The sequence below is a fragment of the Seriola dumerili genome, unplaced genomic scaffold, assembly GCF_002260705.1.
Source record: "Seriola dumerili isolate Sdu_G_001 unplaced genomic scaffold, Sdu_1.0 BDQW01000089.1, whole genome shotgun sequence".
In the NCBI taxonomy this organism is placed as follows: domain Eukaryota; kingdom Metazoa; phylum Chordata; class Actinopteri; order Carangiformes; family Carangidae; genus Seriola; species Seriola dumerili.
Genome location: NW_019174344.1, coordinates 423192 through 442562, shown reverse-complemented (window position 1 = coordinate 442562; position 19371 = coordinate 423192). Strand labels below are relative to the sequence as shown.

The window sequence follows — 19371 nt, the reverse complement described above, 5'->3', positions numbered from 1 at the left end:
TTACTGTTGTGGGGTTTTTTGTGTGTGTGTGTGTGAAAATGCCTGTTCAAGTCCCTGCTGAGTTTTTGTCAAAAGAACCGGGTTAAGTTAACACACAGGTGTGACAAATGGTCGCCTGTCTTTATGTTGACATCCCTCGTGGTTCTGCGGCGGCACAACCATGTGTTACAATCCAGTGTCTTATTACGAGCCTAACCAAGCACTAAATGGAGGAATAATTGTGTCGGCGATTGTGTGAATAGTTATTTAAAGATCACAGCCAGGAAAAGGAAGCTTAAAATGACTGTATATCAAATGAGCCTCGTCAAGGAGCCACACGTCACATTTCTTTTATTTAAAAAGAAGTGTATTTATGGGATTTTTGTCTAACAATGGAACATTAGTACAATTTTGATTTGGATGATGTCATCTAAGTGCAATTTTCTATTTGATTTTTCTGTTTTTCTGATGCAGGACTGAGGCCTGAAATCCAGCTGTCACTCTTCAGCTTCTCCCTCATAGTTACATCCATCCAACTCTTCTGCACTCTTTGCCTGTATCACTTCTTTGTGTTCCTACCGGTCTCTTTCTCGCTCTCTCTTTCTCTCTCCACCCCCACCCCCTCCCCGACCCTCAGCCTCCCTCATGCCTAAGAACAGCAAGGTGACGCAGCGCGAGCAGAGCCATGAGCACGTCACAGAGTCGGTGGCTGACCTGCTCGCACACGAGGAGCCACTCGATTGCAAGAGCAGTTCCCTGAACGTCGGAGGGGCCGCTGGGAAGAAAGCCCCGCAGCTAGAGGTGCCGGAAAGCGATGGACGCCCCGCCTGGAACAGCAAACTCCAGTACATCCTGGCCCAGGTGGGCTTCTCTGTGGGCCTGGGCAATGTGTGGCGCTTCCCCTACCTGTGCCAAAAGAATGGAGGAGGTGAGTTGGAGGGAAAAGCGCAGTACAAGCTAAGCAAAGTAAAGGGTATGGTCAAGTCGGTAATAGATTTCATTTACAGCTCCTTTAACAGTTATTGTAATCAAGTCCATTTTTACCAGTGTTACAGGAGCTAGTAATCTAGTCTCTTTACTTTCTCAGACGTTATTCTGAAGTTAAAATCAGGAACTGCATTTAAACTTAAATTCACATAAAGACAATATAACCGACAGCAGCAGATGCTGATACTCTCCCAAAAACAATGGACACTAAGAAAGAACAAAAACTGATATCATCTATATATTTAAAGGAAGCTGTGATCATATGAAATGCAAAACATGGGAACTGTAGCAATGTTAAGGAAATAGTAGGCAAAACATCGCCATATTTAAAAAAGAACTTAAAACAGTTCTCCATCAATGGAGCTTGCACTGCTATAACATGGTCGGACTCACAATGAGCAGTTTTTAAAAAATACATTATCAAAATTTACACAGCAGAACCAGACATACAGTCTTTTATAATCTACCCCACTCATTCTTTTTCCTTATCATTCCTGGCGTCTACATTACCCACAATGCAACCCAACTACTATCAGATCAGTCAGAGGTTTAGAGTGTGTTATGCCTCAACTCTTGCCTCAAGCAGAGATGTGGCGCAGGCTACAGACATCTGATAGTATCATAATACCTCATGTCATTGTTTCTTTTATCCACATTAATTATTCAAAACAAATTGTAATTAAAAAGCATCCAAATTAGTAACTAAAGTTCATGTTTCACATATGACAAGTTTTATCATTTTGCACATTTTTTGCCATATTGTGATATTGACTTTAAAAGTGCAGCCCAGCCCGATATAACATGAGTGATTTGTGGCTAAAATTTTCCAGACAATCAGACTGATTTGCACGCATATCACGTTGTAAGGATATGCGTTGCATGTTCAGCTTTAGTGGCGAATTGACCCCGACCATCACAAACTACACATTGCACTTCCACTCAGCACTGAACTGTCGAGAGAGCAGCTGTATCGTGTAGAAAACAGCACCGTCTAAATATAGCTGCACCATTGATTCCCACTGCCGGCAGGACAGGCCAGGCTCAAATGATACTCGATAGCTGATGAGGTATTATTTTGGTAGAGATGTCTGCAATCTGAGGCGTACACAGTGTAAACCTGTGTTCACTATAGGTGAAAAACACCGTGTCATCGTGGATTGACAGACATGATACTGCTTCCACTGTGTTTTCAGAGTCCGGTTTACTGCATATATGCAGGATTTATTGCCTATAGAGAGGATTTACTGACGGTAGACTCACTCCCAGATCAGTCAGGTTATGTAGTCTGGCGAGCGGCCATTTTTCACTGTGTAATTTGCTGTCTGGCAGCCAATTACAGACACATTAAAGGTCTGTGTTGTTTGGGAGTTATCGCTGTGCGGGCTCCTCTCTCTGTTCCTCCATCTCCCTCCCTCACCGTGCCTTTCTCTTTTTTCCGTTATCACCCTCGATCATTTCTCCCCCGATTGTCACATCTTTATGCCCGTGACTGTGATATATCTATATCTGGCTCCAGCTTAAATAACCTGTGATGAAGTGGAGTTGCTTGAAGTCGCTCAGTGTTTGTCAGCAGAGGCCCAAAACTCCTCACTACATTTAACCTTCTTTCTGACTCCAGCCTTCTTGATTTAGCCTCTCGCCTCTTCTCCTCTTTCTGCCTCATTACTCCACCCGCTATGAGACATGTGTGCCACTGAATGTAATTCCTACTTTTGATGTATTAATAGTAGTACATGTTTGCCTGCTGTAAGTCTTTATATCCTGGATGATGGCTCACCCTTCACACATAAAAAACACTTGCATCCTGATTATGCCTCTCTGGATTAAGCTGCAAAGAGACAAATTTAGAATTCCATGAAAATTAAAATGAAATTCAAAGATTATTTGTCAGTGGAGCCGGGATCCTTACATTATTAAGGAGCTGGGTGGTGGTGTGTGTGGGGGGGGTTTGTCGGGTAAATATATCTCACTGAATCACTGAATCACTAAATCATTTATGCAAGTTAAACTAAAATAAAACTGTCGAATTAGTATGTAAGTATTGTATTAAAACAAATATTAACAAGAAACCTTATTTAACTCATCACATTAAAAAAAAAACATAACAACATTTTGCATGTTTTAGCCAATTTGCTAATTTGTTAATGGTACCTTTATCAGTCTTAGGTTAACCCTAAAATTTTCATTCATCATTGTGACTGTGTCAAAAAGTTGCTGATTCAACTCTGTGGTCATTAGTGAGGCTGTTTGTAATGTGTCTGTTTTTATTTTCTATTCAAGAGTGTTTCTAATATCTTTTGTGTAATACTCTTCAAAGGAGAATTTGTTTCAGGGCTGTTTCATTGCCTGACATTGTACAGGTGTTTTTTTATTTTTGTAATAGTCATTGTAATATTTTGGTGCATTATACCTCTGCTCAACATTGTCTTTAATTCCTACAGAAACACATTCCTTTTGTGTCTGTGTCAAACAAATACAACAACAACAAACGACACTACAGTTAATGACAGACACCTCTGTTGTTTTTATGACAGCCAGGGCCAGAGGCATTATGTTGTCAAGTTGTCCGTCCATCCCATTCTCGTGATCCCGATATCTCAGTAGTAAATTTGGCACAAATGTCCACCTGGAGTCACGGATGATCGGTGTAGATTTTAGTGGTCAAAGATCAAAGGTCAAGGTCAGTGTGACTGCTCAGCTATAAGCCTCCCTGTTTTCCAGGTGCTTATCTGGTTCCCTACTTCATCCTCCTCCTCATCATTGGGATCCCGCTCTTCTTCTTGGAGCTGGCGGTTGGTCAGAAGATCCGACGTGGGAGCATCGGTGTGTGGAACTACGTCTGTCCCCGTCTAGGTGGGATAGGGATGTCAAGTCTGATGGTAAGAGAAGCAGCCAGCCGGGCTCTAAATTTTTATTTTATTGTATTTTGTCATCATCTGTCATCTCTATAGCTGTGAGCCTAACACATACTTGTGATTATACTTTCTTGGGTAGCTTTTAATGGCGCCTCAGAAAAGCAGTTGGACAGCAGCGTGGTGGAGAGAGAAGGTGTGAGTCCTCTGATAAGAATCAAGGAGGCTGTAATGAGGAAACAGCTGTCAAGTCCCTGCAATTAAACAGAAGCACAGCTGCTGAATGAGCAGCTGTTTAAGGCTAAAACAAAAAACAAGCCAACGCTCTGTCTGTGTGATTTATGAGGGGGCCTTCTTTTCTGCATGGGCTATCTATCTACTGTATCTATCTATCTATCTATCTATCTATCTATCTATCTATCTATCTATCTATCTGTCTGTCTGTCTGTCTGTCTGTCTGTCTGTCTGTCTGTCTATCTATCTATCTATCTATCTATCTATCTATCTATCTATCTATCTATCTGTCTGTCTGTCTATCTCTGATGTATGCACTGTTGTATGTAAAGGTTCAACAACCATGAAACTGATATAGTAGTAAGCAGGATGAAGTCACGATAACAACCTTCACACTGCCTCAGCCTCTCCTGGGTGTATGGGAGGTATCGACGTGTTTGAGAGTGAAAGGCAGCCTTTCTCTGGAGTTGCGCGGCTGGCGCAGAAGTAGCTATAAATATCTCATAGAAGATCACTGTTGAAAAGAGAGCACTTTAATTATTCATGCTTTCCTCAACCTTATTTAGCTCCTGAATGTCCTGGCTGGCAAGACTGCTCAGAAGACTGACAGCAACATGGGACATGCACATGCCTCGTTTGCATACTTGCATACTTTCACTCTGCACGGCTCTTATTCTGCAATGAAATGTTGGCAGAAAAGTCGACATCATATATTTGTAATTTCTCTTAATGTGTGCTGGCTGTTTATGTCACATAGTAGAGAGCATACTGTGAAATGTCAAGAAACAAATTTCAACTCGCTAACCATATGTCTATCTATCTATCAATCTATCTATCAATCTATCTGTCTGTCTGTCTGTCTGTCTATCTATCTATCTATCTATCTATCTATCTATCTATCCAGGTATGTGGCTTCGTGGGTCTCTACTATAATGTGATCATTGGTTGGAGCATCTTCTACTTCTTCCAGTCCTTTCAGTTTCCTCTGCCGTGGAGCGAATGCCCAATCAGAAAGAATGGGACACTTGCTAGTGAGTGACATTAAATACTAAGCCACTTTGTTTGTATATCACCTTTTAAAATGTGGCAGAGGCAGCTCAGTGTGAGGCACATTACAAGAAAACTAAAATGTCAACCTGCTTTAATCTTCAAGCGTATAAAATGCCATGTATTTTGGCTCTAGGCCATCAGGATTCAGGATCATCATTGTTTAAAACGGTATCCATTTGATCAGTCATAACAGTATGTATATTGCTCTCACAATTTGCATGGCATCAAGCCCTTCAGCCTCAGCCCATGATGACACACCTAAGCAGATCAGACGAATTGCGGTAACTTTCTTACGACTTTCGGTCACAACTTCACAGACCTAATCCAGATTAAAACTCTCTGGAGTTCATTCGATTAGTGGTGATAATAACATAACCCCGGGGCAGCCAAGAAACTCTTGAAAGCATGTGTATGACTCAGCAAGGCTGATTATACTGCTGGGAGAGAGACAGGGAGCAGAGATTCAGCCTCCCAGACTGAAGGACGCTAATGTTGAAGGACAGCAGCAGAATGTAAAACATTTCACTGGAAGGAAAGAAACACTGTGTCTGTCTGCTTCTCATGGATCTGTATCCAGTTTGACAGACCGAAGCGTCGTGATGGAACCAGACCGTAATTACAGTAATAAACACTGAATTTAGCAGAGGACATATCGAATGCAGAAGATTTAGATTGTCACACATGCATAAACATCTATGTGCGTGTGCATCCGCATATATAAACCTGCACCATCCTGCGGTATTATGTGGAGAATCGTACCACTGCTCTAAACTCCGCACCACGCCACACACAGTATATATCATTTCCCCAAGGTAACGAGAGAATATACTGTGTGTGCGCTGGAAAACATCTCAGGTGATGTGAATTGGAGGTTCATGCTCTGCATACCAAGTACACGGATGACCTTGTTTAGCTCAATTACGTCTGAGAGGTGTAAACCAGCCGAGGATTGAGATATTGACGCTGAGCAAACATTCTCGATCTCGTTATATTTCTCCTTCCTCCCTCGCCGCCTTCCTCGCCGCGACATCCAAACCTCACAGCTGCATCTTCACACCCACTTCTTCTCCTATATACTCATTATCACCCAAACTAAACCCTCCATCTCCGTCTGTCTGCAAAAATGTGCAGTTGTGGAGCCGGAGTGCGACAAAAGCTCAGCTACGACCTATTTCTGGTACCGTCAGACTCTGAACACGACTAGCACCATCGCGGAGAGCGGCGGCCTCAACGTCAAGATGACCCTGTCTCTGTTTGTGGCCTGGATCATCGTCTGTCTCGCTGTCATTAAGGGAATCGCCTCCTCTGGGAAGGTACAGATGGACGGATGACATGATGAGAGAAAAATATGAAGTAGACCACTGCTTTCCCTTTCCTAAATTAGTTTTTCCTCCCCTCATTTACAGGTGATGTACTTCAGCTCTCTTTTCCCCTATGTGGTGCTGTTCTGTTTCCTGGTCAGGGGGCTGATGCTGAAGGGATCGGTGGATGGTATCGCTCACATGTTCACTCCCAAGGTGAGACTGCTTCGATTCCCTTGCTTGCTTGCTCAGACTAAATATTCATATGTATATATACTGTATATATAATATACCTAACACTAATGCCTTGTATCTCGCAGCTGGAGAAGATGTTGGAGCCTCAGGTGTGGAGGGAGGCAGCCACACAGGTCTTCTTCGCCTTGGGTCTGGGCTTTGGAGGAGTCATAGCTTTCTCCAGTTACAATAAGATCGACAACAACTGTCATTTCGACGCTGTGCTCGTCTCCTTCATCAACTTCTTCACCTCCATTCTGGCCACACTGGTGGTATTCGCTGTGCTGGGCTTCAAGGCCAACCTCATGAATGAAAAGTGTGTCGTAGAGTGAGTTCAAAAGCAGTTTATCCTCAAGCACCGGTCACTGTATGTGGATCATAAAATCCTTCAGTAAAAAATGAAAACAAGAATGTGAAAACAAAAAGCTTGATCATAACAGGCTCTTGTTTGTTTACATGTAATGGTAAATTTCATGTCATGCATCAATCTAGACTCAATAACCCATCATGATAACAGCAAGTCAGGCCCTTTGTTATGACACTTGAAATTTAGCTCCTGAACAAAACAAGGCCAAAGTCTGACAGAGAAAATATTAGAACTGAGAATGAGAAGAAGTATGTAAAAGCTAAGCAGATGACCTGACAGAAAAAAAAGATATTTTACATATAAAATCACAGCTCAAGCAGTTTCTATGCTAATACCATCTCTTTCATCCTTTCACATTTTTTCTCCCTCTAACACTGTAGGAATGCTGAGAAGATCCTGGGATACCTCAACTCAAACGTCCTGAGTCACGATCTCATCCCTCCACATGTGAACTTCTCCCATCTCACCACATCAGACTATGCTGAGATGTACGGGGTCATCAAGACGGTCAAAGAGGGCAGCTTCGACCAGCTGGGTCTGGAGCCTTGTGTCCTGGAGGACGAGCTCAACAAGGTTGAACCTTTGGCACAGTTTTCCACAGATGTATATCTATAGCATGTTCTGTATTCGACTCATTGCGTTTGCTGCCTTTACTCCTCTGACCATCTCTCTGCAGGCTGTCCAGGGCACCGGCCTGGCTTTCATCGCTTTCACAGAAGCCATGACCCATTTCCCAGCGTCTCCGTTCTGGTCGGTCATGTTCTTCTTCATGCTCATTAACCTCGGTCTGGGCAGCATGATCGGCACCATGACCGGCATCACTACACCTGTCCTTGACACCTACAAAGTCCAGAAGGAGCTTTTCACAGGTAAACCTCCCCTACTGACTCCCCCGGGCCAGGCCACTATATGTTTTTAATAGCTGAAACTCATTACTCAGCACTTGAAAAGGATTAAAGCACATTTGGGAGTGGGCTGCATTAGGCTTTGTATAATTGCTCTGAGTGCGCTGAAAGCAAAACAGTACTAGGACCAAAAACCATTCTACTTTCCATTTTCTCATCTATTGGACCAAAAAATGTTGTTGTTTTTGTCTTTTCCCCCAAATTATCTCATTTTCTTCTTCTATATGTTTGTTCCAGTGTGTTGCTGCATCGTGGCCTTCCTGTGTGGCCTGCTGTTCGTTCAGCGCTCAGGGAATTACTTTGTCACCATGTTCGATGATTATTCTGCTGGTCTGCCTCTCACTGTAGTGGTCATCCTGGAAAATCTGTCCGTCGCTTGGATTTACGGCACTAAAAGGTACATCTACCTGTAGGTCAGCTGCCCGTGTGTTCATGTCTTCAGATGATTACTGTAATATTCTTGCTCTTCTGTATCAGGTTCATGCAGGACCTGGAGGACATGTTGGGTTTCCGACCGTCCATGATCTATTTCTACCTGTGGAAGTACGTCTCCCCTATCTGTCTCATCGTTCTCATCTCAGCCACTGTCATAGAGATGGCCATCATCCCCCCGGGATACAACGCCTGGGTCGAAGACCTGGTCAGTCAGTGTGTGTGGGTGTGTGAGTGTTTCCAGCAGCAGTGGTGGAATCCTGCATTCAAAATCTTACTTAAGTAAAAGTACAGAAGTATTAGTAGTATTATTACAGTATCAAAAATAAAAGTACTAATTTTGCAACAGATTTGCACCTGTGTACTAAAGAGCGTTTCTATTTATATACTCTACTTTATATACTGTTGGGTAGTTAAATTTATAAAATGCATCGTATTTTATAAACTGATCGTATGTTTTGCATCTAAAGTTTTCATCTACAAAGTAACTACAGCTGATAAATGCAGTGAAGTGAAAGTAGAAGTATAAAGTAGCATAAGAGGAGGAAGAGGAAGAACCCAAGTGTAGGACAAGTACCTCGAAATTATACAGTATTTAGCAAATGTCCTTAGGACAGAGATAAATTGAGATAAGTAGAGAAATAAAACTGACCTTAATTGACTTATTTGTCATTTTCATCAGGCTCAGGCTCATAGACAAATATTTGTCCCAAAAAGATTGTTATTTATGATTATGTTTCTGAATTGTTCCTTTTTTCTTCCTATTAATTTTCAAATTCCTCATCCTCACTGAACTCTCTCTGTGTGTGCAGGCTCAGGAACGTTTCGAGAGCTACCCTCCCTGGGCACTAGGCATGTGCTTTTCCCTCATTGTAGTGGCCATGCTTCCTCTCCCTATCGTCTTCATCGCCCGTCACTTCAACCTGATGTCAGACGGCTCAAACAAGCTGTCCGTCTCTTACCGTAAAACCATGATGAAGGATATGTCCAACCTGGAGGAGCAGGACGAGGCCAGATTCATCCTCGGCGCCAAGCCCGGCGAGGCCCCGTCATCAGTGCCGGCGCACAGAGCTTACCTCACTCCTGGAGGGAACAAACCCCTGGACCCCAACTCCCTGTCTCCAAACAGCTGCTACGGTACAAGCTATCAAAACGCTGCTATCAGCCCCACCACGCCGACAACACCAACCACACCAGTCACACCAGAGTCTGACTCTTGACTGCTGCCCAAACTCCCCCCCACCCCAACATCCAGTCCTGTAGCTCAGTTTACCTTAAAGTCTCCACTGGGGGTCACTGCAGCACGAGAATCCCCACCACTGCCCCACTAACACCACCAAACTGTATGTAGCCCCCTCATTTACTTTCCAAAGCAACACAAAGGAACCACCTGAGAAGATGTCCAAAACGTTTCCATGTTTCTCAGCATCTGGACAAGTAGACAGTCTGGAGATAAATGTCAAAAACAGGGAAAAAAATTCACTCTTAACAGCTGATCAAACACTGAAATCAGGGTGAGATTGACAGTGACACACTGTACATCTCTATCTATTCTGTATTCAAAATCACATGGTTTATGTGCTTAAGATGAAGTTCTCTGCTTTTCTTTGCCTTAGTATAAGGATCCTCAGCAGACGTAGCCCCCCACAGTATAATGCACATCCCTGTGCAGGGGATATGAAAGAACGAATGTAGTAGAGCCGGTGTGATTGTGCTGGGTGAACAGGTTTTCACTCAGTGCATGCCACTGAGAGCCAAGATGAATGTGAGTTTGATTATTTTAAGGTTTCAAGCCTGTCACTGTTTGCATTGCTGCCCTCTGTAGCGATACTGTGCGTCAAAGCCGCAGAGTTCAACACAGAAAAAGTTATTTTCTATTAGACAGTATGCAATGATTTCAGTGTGTATACACAGTATTATACGTCTACATTGAGCACAGACATGCACCTCTGTTCTGCTGTTGAACTACAAAACAGGTCTTGTCATATAGATTTATCTTCACAGCACACTCTGTATTGTAAACTATGCTTAAGGCTGCGCTAATGACACCCATATTTGTTCCATTCAGACCCTAAATCAACCTCCTGCTCTGTTTTGTGTGTAGCCAGTGTTGTTCATTCTGTAAACAGTGATGTACAGTATAGTAATATAATATAGGAGAATATAACTTTTGTTACCTGGAGGAGATTAAAAAAAAACACCCTCATCCATCACACACACCATGTGTAACTTGTGCTGTAGGAAATCACGTATTCCAGTTTCTCCACCAAAGAGTAAAAAGTTGATAAGGAAACACTTGAAGTCCACATATTGATATGACAGGATATTAGACTCAATATGCTGAACTGCAGGGAAAGTGAACTAAACTTGTATGACTGAAATAGAAGAACTGAAACAAAGACAGTTACATCCACTGACAGGAAGCACAGCTTGTTCATGTGATTTTGCTCAGATTGCTTCTTTAATGCAGTTATGACTTTCTTCCTACAAAAGTGAAAATGCTCCAAAAGCACAAAAGAGATTTTACATAGGCTAATTACTAACCCTAATTTCTGACCTGTTATTTTGAACATTTATGCACATGTAAAATAATTGCTGCCATCAGATACGTCCCACACAATGACAAAGCAATACATATTCAGGTTGTAGCACAAACTATGTTCGCTATGGACCAACAACATAATGAACGTGAAATAGAAAAATCAGCAATGGACCAAAAGATATTGGAATTTAAGCAACAAAAAAATCCAAGTCATGGAAGATTAAACTCAGCTAACTTCATAGTATGAACTTCTGTACGCCTTAGACTCCTCACATGCACATACATGCGCAAACAAATAAAATACATGCACACATATGCTCAAACACACATGCGCACACTGTTTCTGTACCATGTAATCATTTGTGAAATAATAAACCTCTTGACACCGACAGTGACATCATGCAGCACTAGGGTTCCCTTGTGATGAAGGTCTTTGACTCCTGGTTAAACTGAGGTTAAGCCAGCAGACAGTCTGAACCGGTAAAATGAAGATGGCCATCTTTCTGTGAACATTTTTCATTTTTGTTCACACTGACAACTTTGTGCAATACTGTCTGCAATTTCAAACTGAGCACATTAAGTTCATGTTAAATGGAAGAGGATACTTTTTATTTTTTTAATCACAATATTCAAAGCCATGGTGTTCAGGTAAAAATTGATATTTATATTCCTGTATATTTGCAGTGTATGTAGGTCTGATGAATAACAAAAATTTATCTTTTAAAAGTGACCAGTAAATACTGTATATTTTCATCTTGTGTGATGCTTACTGAAACTGTATATTTGAAGACTAATCTATTTTGTAGTTTGTGTAATTCATTCTTGTTGTGGGATGTGAAAAAGCTGCTGGTGGGTGGAGGTGATGTGTGATCTCTGTGTAGTCTTTGTATTGGCAGCAGCTGGTTGTGTGTGTTGTGGCTGCACCTCATGTTAGGTGATGTCCGCTCATCTGTCTCCACTTTAGCTGTACTGGTCTACTTGTTTGTAGCCACACTAGTAGTTTACCACAAAATGCTGTTAAAATTTCCTCTTGTCCAACAATTTATTTCATCACAGGATACCTCTAAAAATAATTCCAGTCAGCCTCAGCTATACTTTCAGATGTATGCTAATATAGCATGCTAATATGCTAAAGAGGCAGGTTTTTCTTGCTAACTGTACACAAAACAGACTAACATGCTGAAAAGTACATGCTAAACATGCTTCTGTACTAACAAGCAAACATGGTAAATATTATATAGAAAATGTGAGCAACACATTCAATTGCTGCTAGCATGTGCGTTAATATGCTAACTAGCATTCTGCTCAAAGCCCAGCTGAGCTTAATGCCACATTCATGTCATATTGGAGATACTGTAATCACCAGTTTCGCACTTTTATGTATCTTTCCTGTCATCATCTAAGTCATACAACTGGGAAAGTTGAATTTTCCTGAAAGCTCCAATATATCCAACTTGGTGCTAAATAGTATAGAAGTGCCAGCAAAGTCCATTGCAAAAGGTGATTAAACACAGAAATTTAAAAAAATATATAGTGCTGCATTGAACAAGCATAGTATTTTAAACTTTCACACGTGCCGCTCACATTCCTGTTTAGTAGCCATAGTGTTTTTTAGCCAACAACTTCTTGCTAGGCACTATGACATTCTTTAAAGAAACCCTTGTGTCTTTCTATTTTGTTTTGTTAGTGTTTGTTGACTAAGACAGCTGGGATCTCCAGTCATGAGTGAGAAGCTATACCACAAGAAGACTTACAGCTGGCATGTTAAGATGTCCCATAACGTGAACACTTGTAAACATGATTGATCGAAATGTTGCACAGAAATAGTTCATAAAACTGTTGTGCAGCAGGGTTCAGACTGTGACCTTTCTGAGACTCATTACCCTTGACAGTTATACCAGAGTCAAGAATTGTATTTTGAAGGCAAAGAAAATATTAGCCATAACATATTTTTACTTAATGCAGTGCCTCCTAGAGGCCACATGACACCAATGATTTTGGGCTTCCTCGAAATGGGTTCCCAAGACCATGTACCAAGTTTGGTCTGGATACATACAAACTGTTGCTGAAAAATACTCTGAGTTCATGTATGAAGTTTGGTTTTCATACGTAAAAGCGTTGCTGAGATATGACTTGAAAATCCAATATGGCGGAAATTGATGCAGGAGTGTCTCTAATCAGTGTGCCAAATTTCAAAATGTTTTTACCATGCGGTTCTAGGGGTCTGCCATAGACATGGCAGAAGAAGAAAAGATCAAGCAGAAAAGATAGAAACACAATGGGTGCCTACACAGCTTTGCAGCTTAGCCCCCAAATTATTCATCCATTCAGAAATGTTGTTTTCTGCTGTGTAGTTAATGTTACACTCTCTTAGAACCACTAGTGTGGCTATGAACTTTAAGTCTTGTTTTGTTTCTTGTGTTTCTTGTGTTTCTGAGGCAGGTACTTCCTGCTGAGGGTGTGTCATTTAGAGATGTTGTTAAAGTCTGTAAATAATCTTGTGTAACCAAATTATTCTGAAGATAGATTTTATTCATGTGATGTATATCAATGTCTTAAAAACAAACTGTTTTAGCAGTTAGTGTAACATAAAGTTATAATGAATGTGATTGATGCACTTTTTCACTAGGACCGCAAAAAAAAACAAAAAAAACATAGCAATTGTTTTGTTGTCCTCATGGAAGTAAATTCAAGGTCAGTATAAAAGCAATATCAGGTTATTTAAAATGCAGAATAATCAGAAAAATTGTCAGTTAATAGCAAAGATTAGGATCCACCTCCTATTACCAAAGGGATAGTAAGACTCTTCCTTTCAAGTGCTGGAGTTTGTTTCGTGTATATACAAGTGTGTGCATATGTATGTGTGTGTGTGTGTGTGTGTGTGTGTGTGTGTGTGTGTGTGCGGGGGTACTGTGTATTGGTGTGTAGATTCCTTCTTATTACCTGTGAGTGCAGGGCCTTATTGAGCACACGTTTCAAGCACTGTCTGTACAGGAGACACGTTTAGAAATGTCCCTTTACAGCTTCTCTCTTTCTCCTTCTTCAGTCATATTATGATTGTACGATACTGACAATTATTAAAAAAAATGTGAGCATCACCAGAAGTATTAATAATAAAGAGTGGACAAGCTGCTGTTGGATTTCAGAATTTTTCTGATTCAGAATTGTTTCATTACATGGAAATGTGGCACAGTTAGAAATGTTATCAAAATCTGGGAAGGTCAAAGGAAGTCTGCTGCTTAATACAAACTAGAATGAGGTAACTGTATAAGTCTACATGTAACTGAGCCTCAAAAATACAAAGACTACAAATAAGAAGGAAATTCAGCCATGACCATGTGTGAGACACACTTTCAGAAACAAGAAGTTTTAGCTTTGTTTAAGTTAAATTTCCCTTCAAACCGACACAGGCTGTCTGTGAACCTCTCAGTCATTTATAATCACAGATCACAGATCCTGATGCAACATTTCTCTCCGAGCCAGAAGCCTGGATACAGCGGCTCTGTGAACGTGGCTTCAACCTTGTAAAGAAAGTTCATACTGTCTGACACCTCGTAGAATGACAGAGTTCCTTCTTTGAATTTCAGATAAATCCCGATCCTGTGATGGCTGGGGGGCGCTGTGAGCTGGATGCTGTCACCTTTGTGACTCACAGAGTAGTGTTTGGATCGATCAAGACTCCAGGAATTTTCATTGCCCCCAAAAGCTGACAGTGTAGTGCGGGATTTTCTGACTATTCCTTTGTAGGCAAGGGCGATCTCAGCCTTGCTCCCTTCTACCTCTATCTCATAGTAGCAGCGCTCGGCCTGCAGTCCTTCCCTGCACAGCAGCTGCCGTCGGTGGCTGAACCTCTGCGGGTAACAAGGAGTTAGGTTCCTGAATGGCTGAGGAGGCCTCAGCTTCACCTCTTTGCCCCCCTCAGAAACAACCAGGTCCTTGTGAGCGGTGATGGGGTCCAGGGAAAGCTTACATGCATCTGAGATCGTGAAGAAAAAGTTGTCAGGATAGAAACAGCACACTGAGAGTACAGTTGTGAGCGTCTACGGTGGAGCAAAGTGCTGATAAATAGGCTGTTAGTGTCAAGTGCATAAGAAGATAAACTCACAATGCAGAAACTCTGCTCTGGTTGTCGGCTCCACGATCTCTTCTGTCAGAGTGCTGCTAACTCCAGAGAAAACTGCTAAACAACACCAGAGCACCAAAAAGTGTCACTACCAGTTCAATCAGGTGTCAGCCACGAACAATAATGCTCAATTACAGCAGTTTTTCCTGTTATGAAAACGTCTGCCACATTAAAAGTCTTTAAAGGGTCAGTTCACCCAAATTACAAAAGACAACACCAACAAAAAATAAATTCTGCCGATAGGGTTTGTTAGGGAGAAAATCTTATCATCAGTGGTTGAGGTTTTCAGAGAAGGAAAGACCATGGAAGAATCATCAATTCAAGCAAAGTTCAGGCAGACCCTTCACCCTCAATCAGTCAGTGACACAGAGCTCAGAAGCAAAATTCCCTCACAGGGTTTAAATCCATCTTTGAGCTTTCTCTCCTCAAGAGAAGGGAAAGTTTTTCTAACTCCACTGTTCATCTTGTTTTCCTAAACCTCACCTGCGTCCCCGGGGCAAAGGCCGTAATGACCTTCACTTTGTCATACAATGGGTTACTGTTTGGTCACTTCTCTGACTGATATTGGACAGCTGGAGACACTTCTCTCCTCCGATGCTAGGGTAACTAAGGTCTTATAGATAAGGAGGTATAAGAGGAAAGCATAAACTTAAGAGAATGTTTCCCAAATCTAGTTATTGTCAAGGAGGGGCTAAGTAAAGAACGAGACACGTGTAAGAACATGTGACCATGTGGATTTTGGTGACCAATAGCATCTTCACACATGATTGTTTAGGATAAAGTTTAACTTTATGTGGAGTAAGCTGCGGTAAAATGTTGCAACCATGTGATACCTGGGATTATTTACCCATGGTCAGACATCTTCAGAACTTGGTGTGGCACTATTATGGTTCACTTGGTGAAAATGATCTGCATGGCTAGATAAAATTATTTTTATTTATTTATCAGTTTTTCTATATTTTCACACAGGTTGTTACACATTTTGCTAATGTGGAAGTTTTTATCCTTTTGCTTATATTTAAGAATTTCAACACAAGGGGTTTTCAATGAGTAAGACATTTCATTAGATGGCAGAATTGTATTATTGCACAGATATCTTTCTTCTTCATATCAAACATAAAAATCACAAAGCAATCTGTTAATAGTTTAAACACAAACCTTGGGACTGCGAGACACTTTCTTCACATCCTTCCTGCATGTCACCGCCCACTCCACTCTCAGCTACGTATAATAAATAAAAGGTGCAAATATTCTTTTAAAAAAAACAATGATAGGAGACAATATTTCCACATATCAACAAAGCTACATACTAGTTTCAGAAATAGAGGCAAACTCTTTGGCGCAAAATTCCTCGAGCTGCCTCCCGATCTGTTCAACAGCTCTCTTTGTGAACTCAAAGGGGAGGCGTGGATCCTCTGAAACCTCATGCAGAGGGTGGAGATGCTCTTTCTCACAGAGACGCTGCAGTGACAGCCATTGCTGTGAGGGAAAGAGAATTGGGGATAAGACATGGGACTCGAGACATAATCTATCATTCAGATACAGGTGTGATCACAGTACCTGCAGGAAATGGACATCACTGTCAGTCTGCGCTAGATGATCCAGCTCAGCATCCCTCTTCTTCATCTCCTCCATCTTCGCCTTCAGGCTCTGTATGGAGCTGTGGACCTGAGCTGTGGCGGTCTCCTGCTGAGCTCCAATCAGCTCCTTCACTGACTGGTAATGTCTCTGGAGGGAGTTGATGATGCTGACCACCACGCCTTCACAGTAGTCCTCCGTTTGTCTCGCCTCCTCCTGTTGTATGCACAGGTGAGCGGGATTGCTGAATCATGGTCTGGACTGGAGTACAAACAATATGCAGACACTTTGGACACATGTCCTCCTCACCTGAATCTGTTCGAGGATGTTCCTCAAGTTCTTCCATTTCTTCTTTTGTTTGTGGAGAATCTGTTTGGATTTTGTCTGCATGTTCTTCAGCTCCTCCTTTAATGTGTGTTGGATGAACATGCTGATGAAACTGGTTTTATTCATGTCAGTGAAATAACATAACTTTTCTTTTTTTGTTTTTATGTTTTTATGTTTTTTATGTCATGGCACATCCTGTACCTTCCTCCTGTTTTGGTGAGCTCTGTCTGAGGATTGTTTCACTTTGTTATGTTTGTTTTTTAAATGTTTATTCCATCTAAATTTTTGGCAAGAAATTGGCTTCAATGACATTTTCTCTAGTTTACTGACGAGGTAAGTGAGTTTGAAGTTGGAAGTGAAATATTTTTGTTACAGCCATACTGAATCTGATATTAAGGGACATGTTTTCATTAGGAATTAGGAAAGGTGCAACATAACTTATTTGCAGCACAAGACAAACTGCAGTGACTCAGATCCACTTTGTGCATGGCAGCTTAAAGGCTGGAATCACTGACTTGTCCACAACTAATGAAAAACCGTTTTCCTCACTCATGTGGCCCCATATTCAACAGGTTTACAGCCAGTAAAGTCTCCCTCCCGGGTTACTCACTACTTAAAAAAAAACAAAGGTCAGAAACTGCTGTATGTCTGTGTGTTTCCGTTCATGTACCTGTCTCCTCCTCCGTTCCTCTCCCACACAGCCGATTCGGTGTCCTCCATGCTGAGTTGAAGCACAGATTGCACAGATGATCTCCTCATCGCTGCAGCAGTAAAGATCCAGGGGGCTGCTGTGCCTCCAGCACAAAGTGCTTCCAGATGTTTCTGTACAGCTCCGGCGTCTCTTCTGGCCATGGAGGGACTCCCCTGAATGCTGCTGCTTCCTTTTCTCACTGCCATTATCCAACCTTTGTGTGTCTCTCACCAGCTCAGCTAGAGTTGTGTTCTTGATCAGCTGGGGTGTGGAGGGAAACACATGACCACATTCAGGACAGCTGCAAGGACGGTCGTTCCTCTTGTTCCTATCCCAACATTCCCAGATGCACTGCACGCAAAAGTTGTGTCCACAGGGAATAGTCGTAGGATTCCTGAGGACCTCGCTGCAGATTCGACAGCAGAGGTGAGTAACTCTCACAGGAATTCGAGACTCTGCCATGTCTGCGGAGGAAGGCAGCCTGATACAAGTTTAGTTTCGTTTCCTGGTACAGTGGTATAGAATGTGTTCTCATGATGTCAGTGGGGAAATGGGTGTGACTAAAATATTTAAACTAGCACAAAGAGGAAGACAATGGTAGTATCATATTGCAATGCTTTATAAATGTAATGTTTCAGAATATAATGGTGCATGGAACCAAGTGGTACAAGAATGTATTTGATGTTCAACTCCTATGAAGATATCAACTACTGAGGAATGTAGACACCATTAATGCTCAGAGAACTGCTAATCATGATGGAAATTACAAACAGCGTGAAATAAAGGGGCCTTGGCAGTATAGGCCAGGTCATGGAGGTGTGATGATAGGAGTGTACTTACAATTAAGCCCGCAGAAGGACGAGAGAGTAATGATATAAAAATGAATATACAACTGACAAAGTTGAGTTTGCTCCCTGGCAACCAGATCAGTTTTATTTTAACATATTTGACACTGAACTCAGACTGTTTGTGTTTGTGACTATGAACCGTGTGGATGGTGATTTCTCTCCCATTAAATGTTTTCAGTTGTTCTCCTTGCAAATTCTCTTGTTTCAGGCACATCGTCCTTACCAATTCATATATTCAAAAAGCTGACTTGTGCATCAGGTATTGCATTTTTAAACACATTATTATATAGTATTATCTCTTTAGTGTCCAACCTCAATGTTGTTCATCAAAAACCGTCAAGTACCAAACGTGAGCGATGAATGCTGTGTGGTATCCTGTTTACAACAAGTGTTAACTTTCAGGGAAATTTAGAAAAAAGGGGTTTGAAAAATAAAAAACATGTGTTCATATTCGTCTGTGTGAAGAATGAAATAAAGTTTTGTTTTGGTATCAGAACCAACACTCAGGTATTGACACCAACTTCTGGTCATCTCTGTTAGGATGCTCTGTTTAGTTTTTTACCCTCATAGACAACCTCTCCCTTTAACATAAACAATGAATTATTCTGTTTAGCCAGCTCATTGGATGAATGGTTTCTATTCATAAAACTATTCATGACACTTAACACTGACATAGGTGAAAACCTAGCTTGCTTGCTTTCTGATTGTACCTGTCATGCACATATGTAGAAAGTTGAACATCTAATATCCTCAGCAGTCAAAATAAGCGCAACATACACATGTACTGTACCATAGCGTTCACAGTGGTGTCATGTAAAGGCCCATGTATTTGTGTATTTTACAATTTTGTTTACAATAACAGCAAGAATAATATGAATAGAATCTGCTGACAAACTGTTTTCTTATCTGTCGACATGAGAT

At 41.5% G+C, this 19371-nt stretch overlaps 2 protein-coding genes across 4 annotated transcripts; one reads left to right on the top strand and one right to left on the bottom strand.

The window, feature by feature from the left end:
* Positions 1-523: 523 nt before the first annotated feature.
* LOC111222106 (sodium-dependent neutral amino acid transporter SLC6A17-like) lies at positions 524-9561 on the top strand. Its single transcript, XM_022745678.1, has 11 exons — positions 524-907; positions 3688-3845; positions 4957-5083; positions 6234-6415; positions 6509-6619; positions 6724-6965; positions 7385-7577; positions 7681-7873; positions 8147-8306; positions 8387-8549; positions 9154-9561. Exons 1-11 carry the CDS (start codon positions 625-627, stop codon positions 9559-9561), a joined length of 2220 nt encoding a protein of 739 aa, XP_022601399.1. The 5' UTR covers positions 524-624.
* A 1970-nt stretch (positions 9562-11531) lies between these two features.
* Positions 11532-18078, bottom strand: LOC111222137 (tripartite motif-containing protein 16-like protein). Of its 3 annotated transcripts, none has more exons than XM_022745713.1 (7): positions 17582-18078; positions 16894-16989; positions 16567-16800; positions 16317-16485; positions 16165-16227; positions 14989-15063; positions 11532-14859 (listed from the first exon to the last, which is right to left on the bottom strand). In XM_022745713.1, the coding sequence occupies exons 1-7, from the start codon at positions 18062-18064 to the stop codon at positions 14324-14326; spliced, it is 1656 nt and encodes a 551-aa protein (XP_022601434.1). In that variant the 5' UTR covers positions 18065-18078; the 3' UTR covers positions 11532-14323. The 3 variants fall into 3 exon arrangements, with proteins under 3 accessions (XP_022601434.1, XP_022601435.1, XP_022601436.1); XM_022745714.1 differs by having other exon boundaries at positions 14989-15060; XM_022745715.1 differs by lacking the exon at positions 16894-16989.
* Between the last annotated feature and the right edge of the window lie 1293 nt (positions 18079-19371).

Bases quoted from the DNA above. Each gene is read 5' to 3' on its own strand.
- LOC111222106 (XM_022745678.1), top strand. From the start codon at position 625: ATGCCTAAGAACAGCAAGGTGACGCAGCGCGAGCAGAGCCATGAGCAC. The intron at 5,084-6,233 runs GTGAGTGACATT...AAAAATGTGCAG, and splicing joins AAAGAATGGGACACTTGCTA to TTGTGGAGCCGGAGTGCGAC. The intron at 8,307-8,386 runs GTACATCTACCT...CTTCTGTATCAG, and splicing joins TGGATTTACGGCACTAAAAG to GTTCATGCAGGACCTGGAGG.
- LOC111222137 (XM_022745713.1), bottom strand. From the start codon at position 18,064: ATGGCAGAGTCTCGAATTCCTGTGAGAGTTACTCACCTCTGCTGTCGA. The intron at 16,228-16,316 runs GTATGTAGCTTT...TATTATACGTAG, and splicing joins TGCCTCTATTTCTGAAACTA to CTGAGAGTGGAGTGGGCGGT. The intron at 14,860-14,988 runs GTGAGTTTATCT...TCACGATCTCAG, and splicing joins CAGAGCAGAGTTTCTGCATT to ATGCATGTAAGCTTTCCCTG.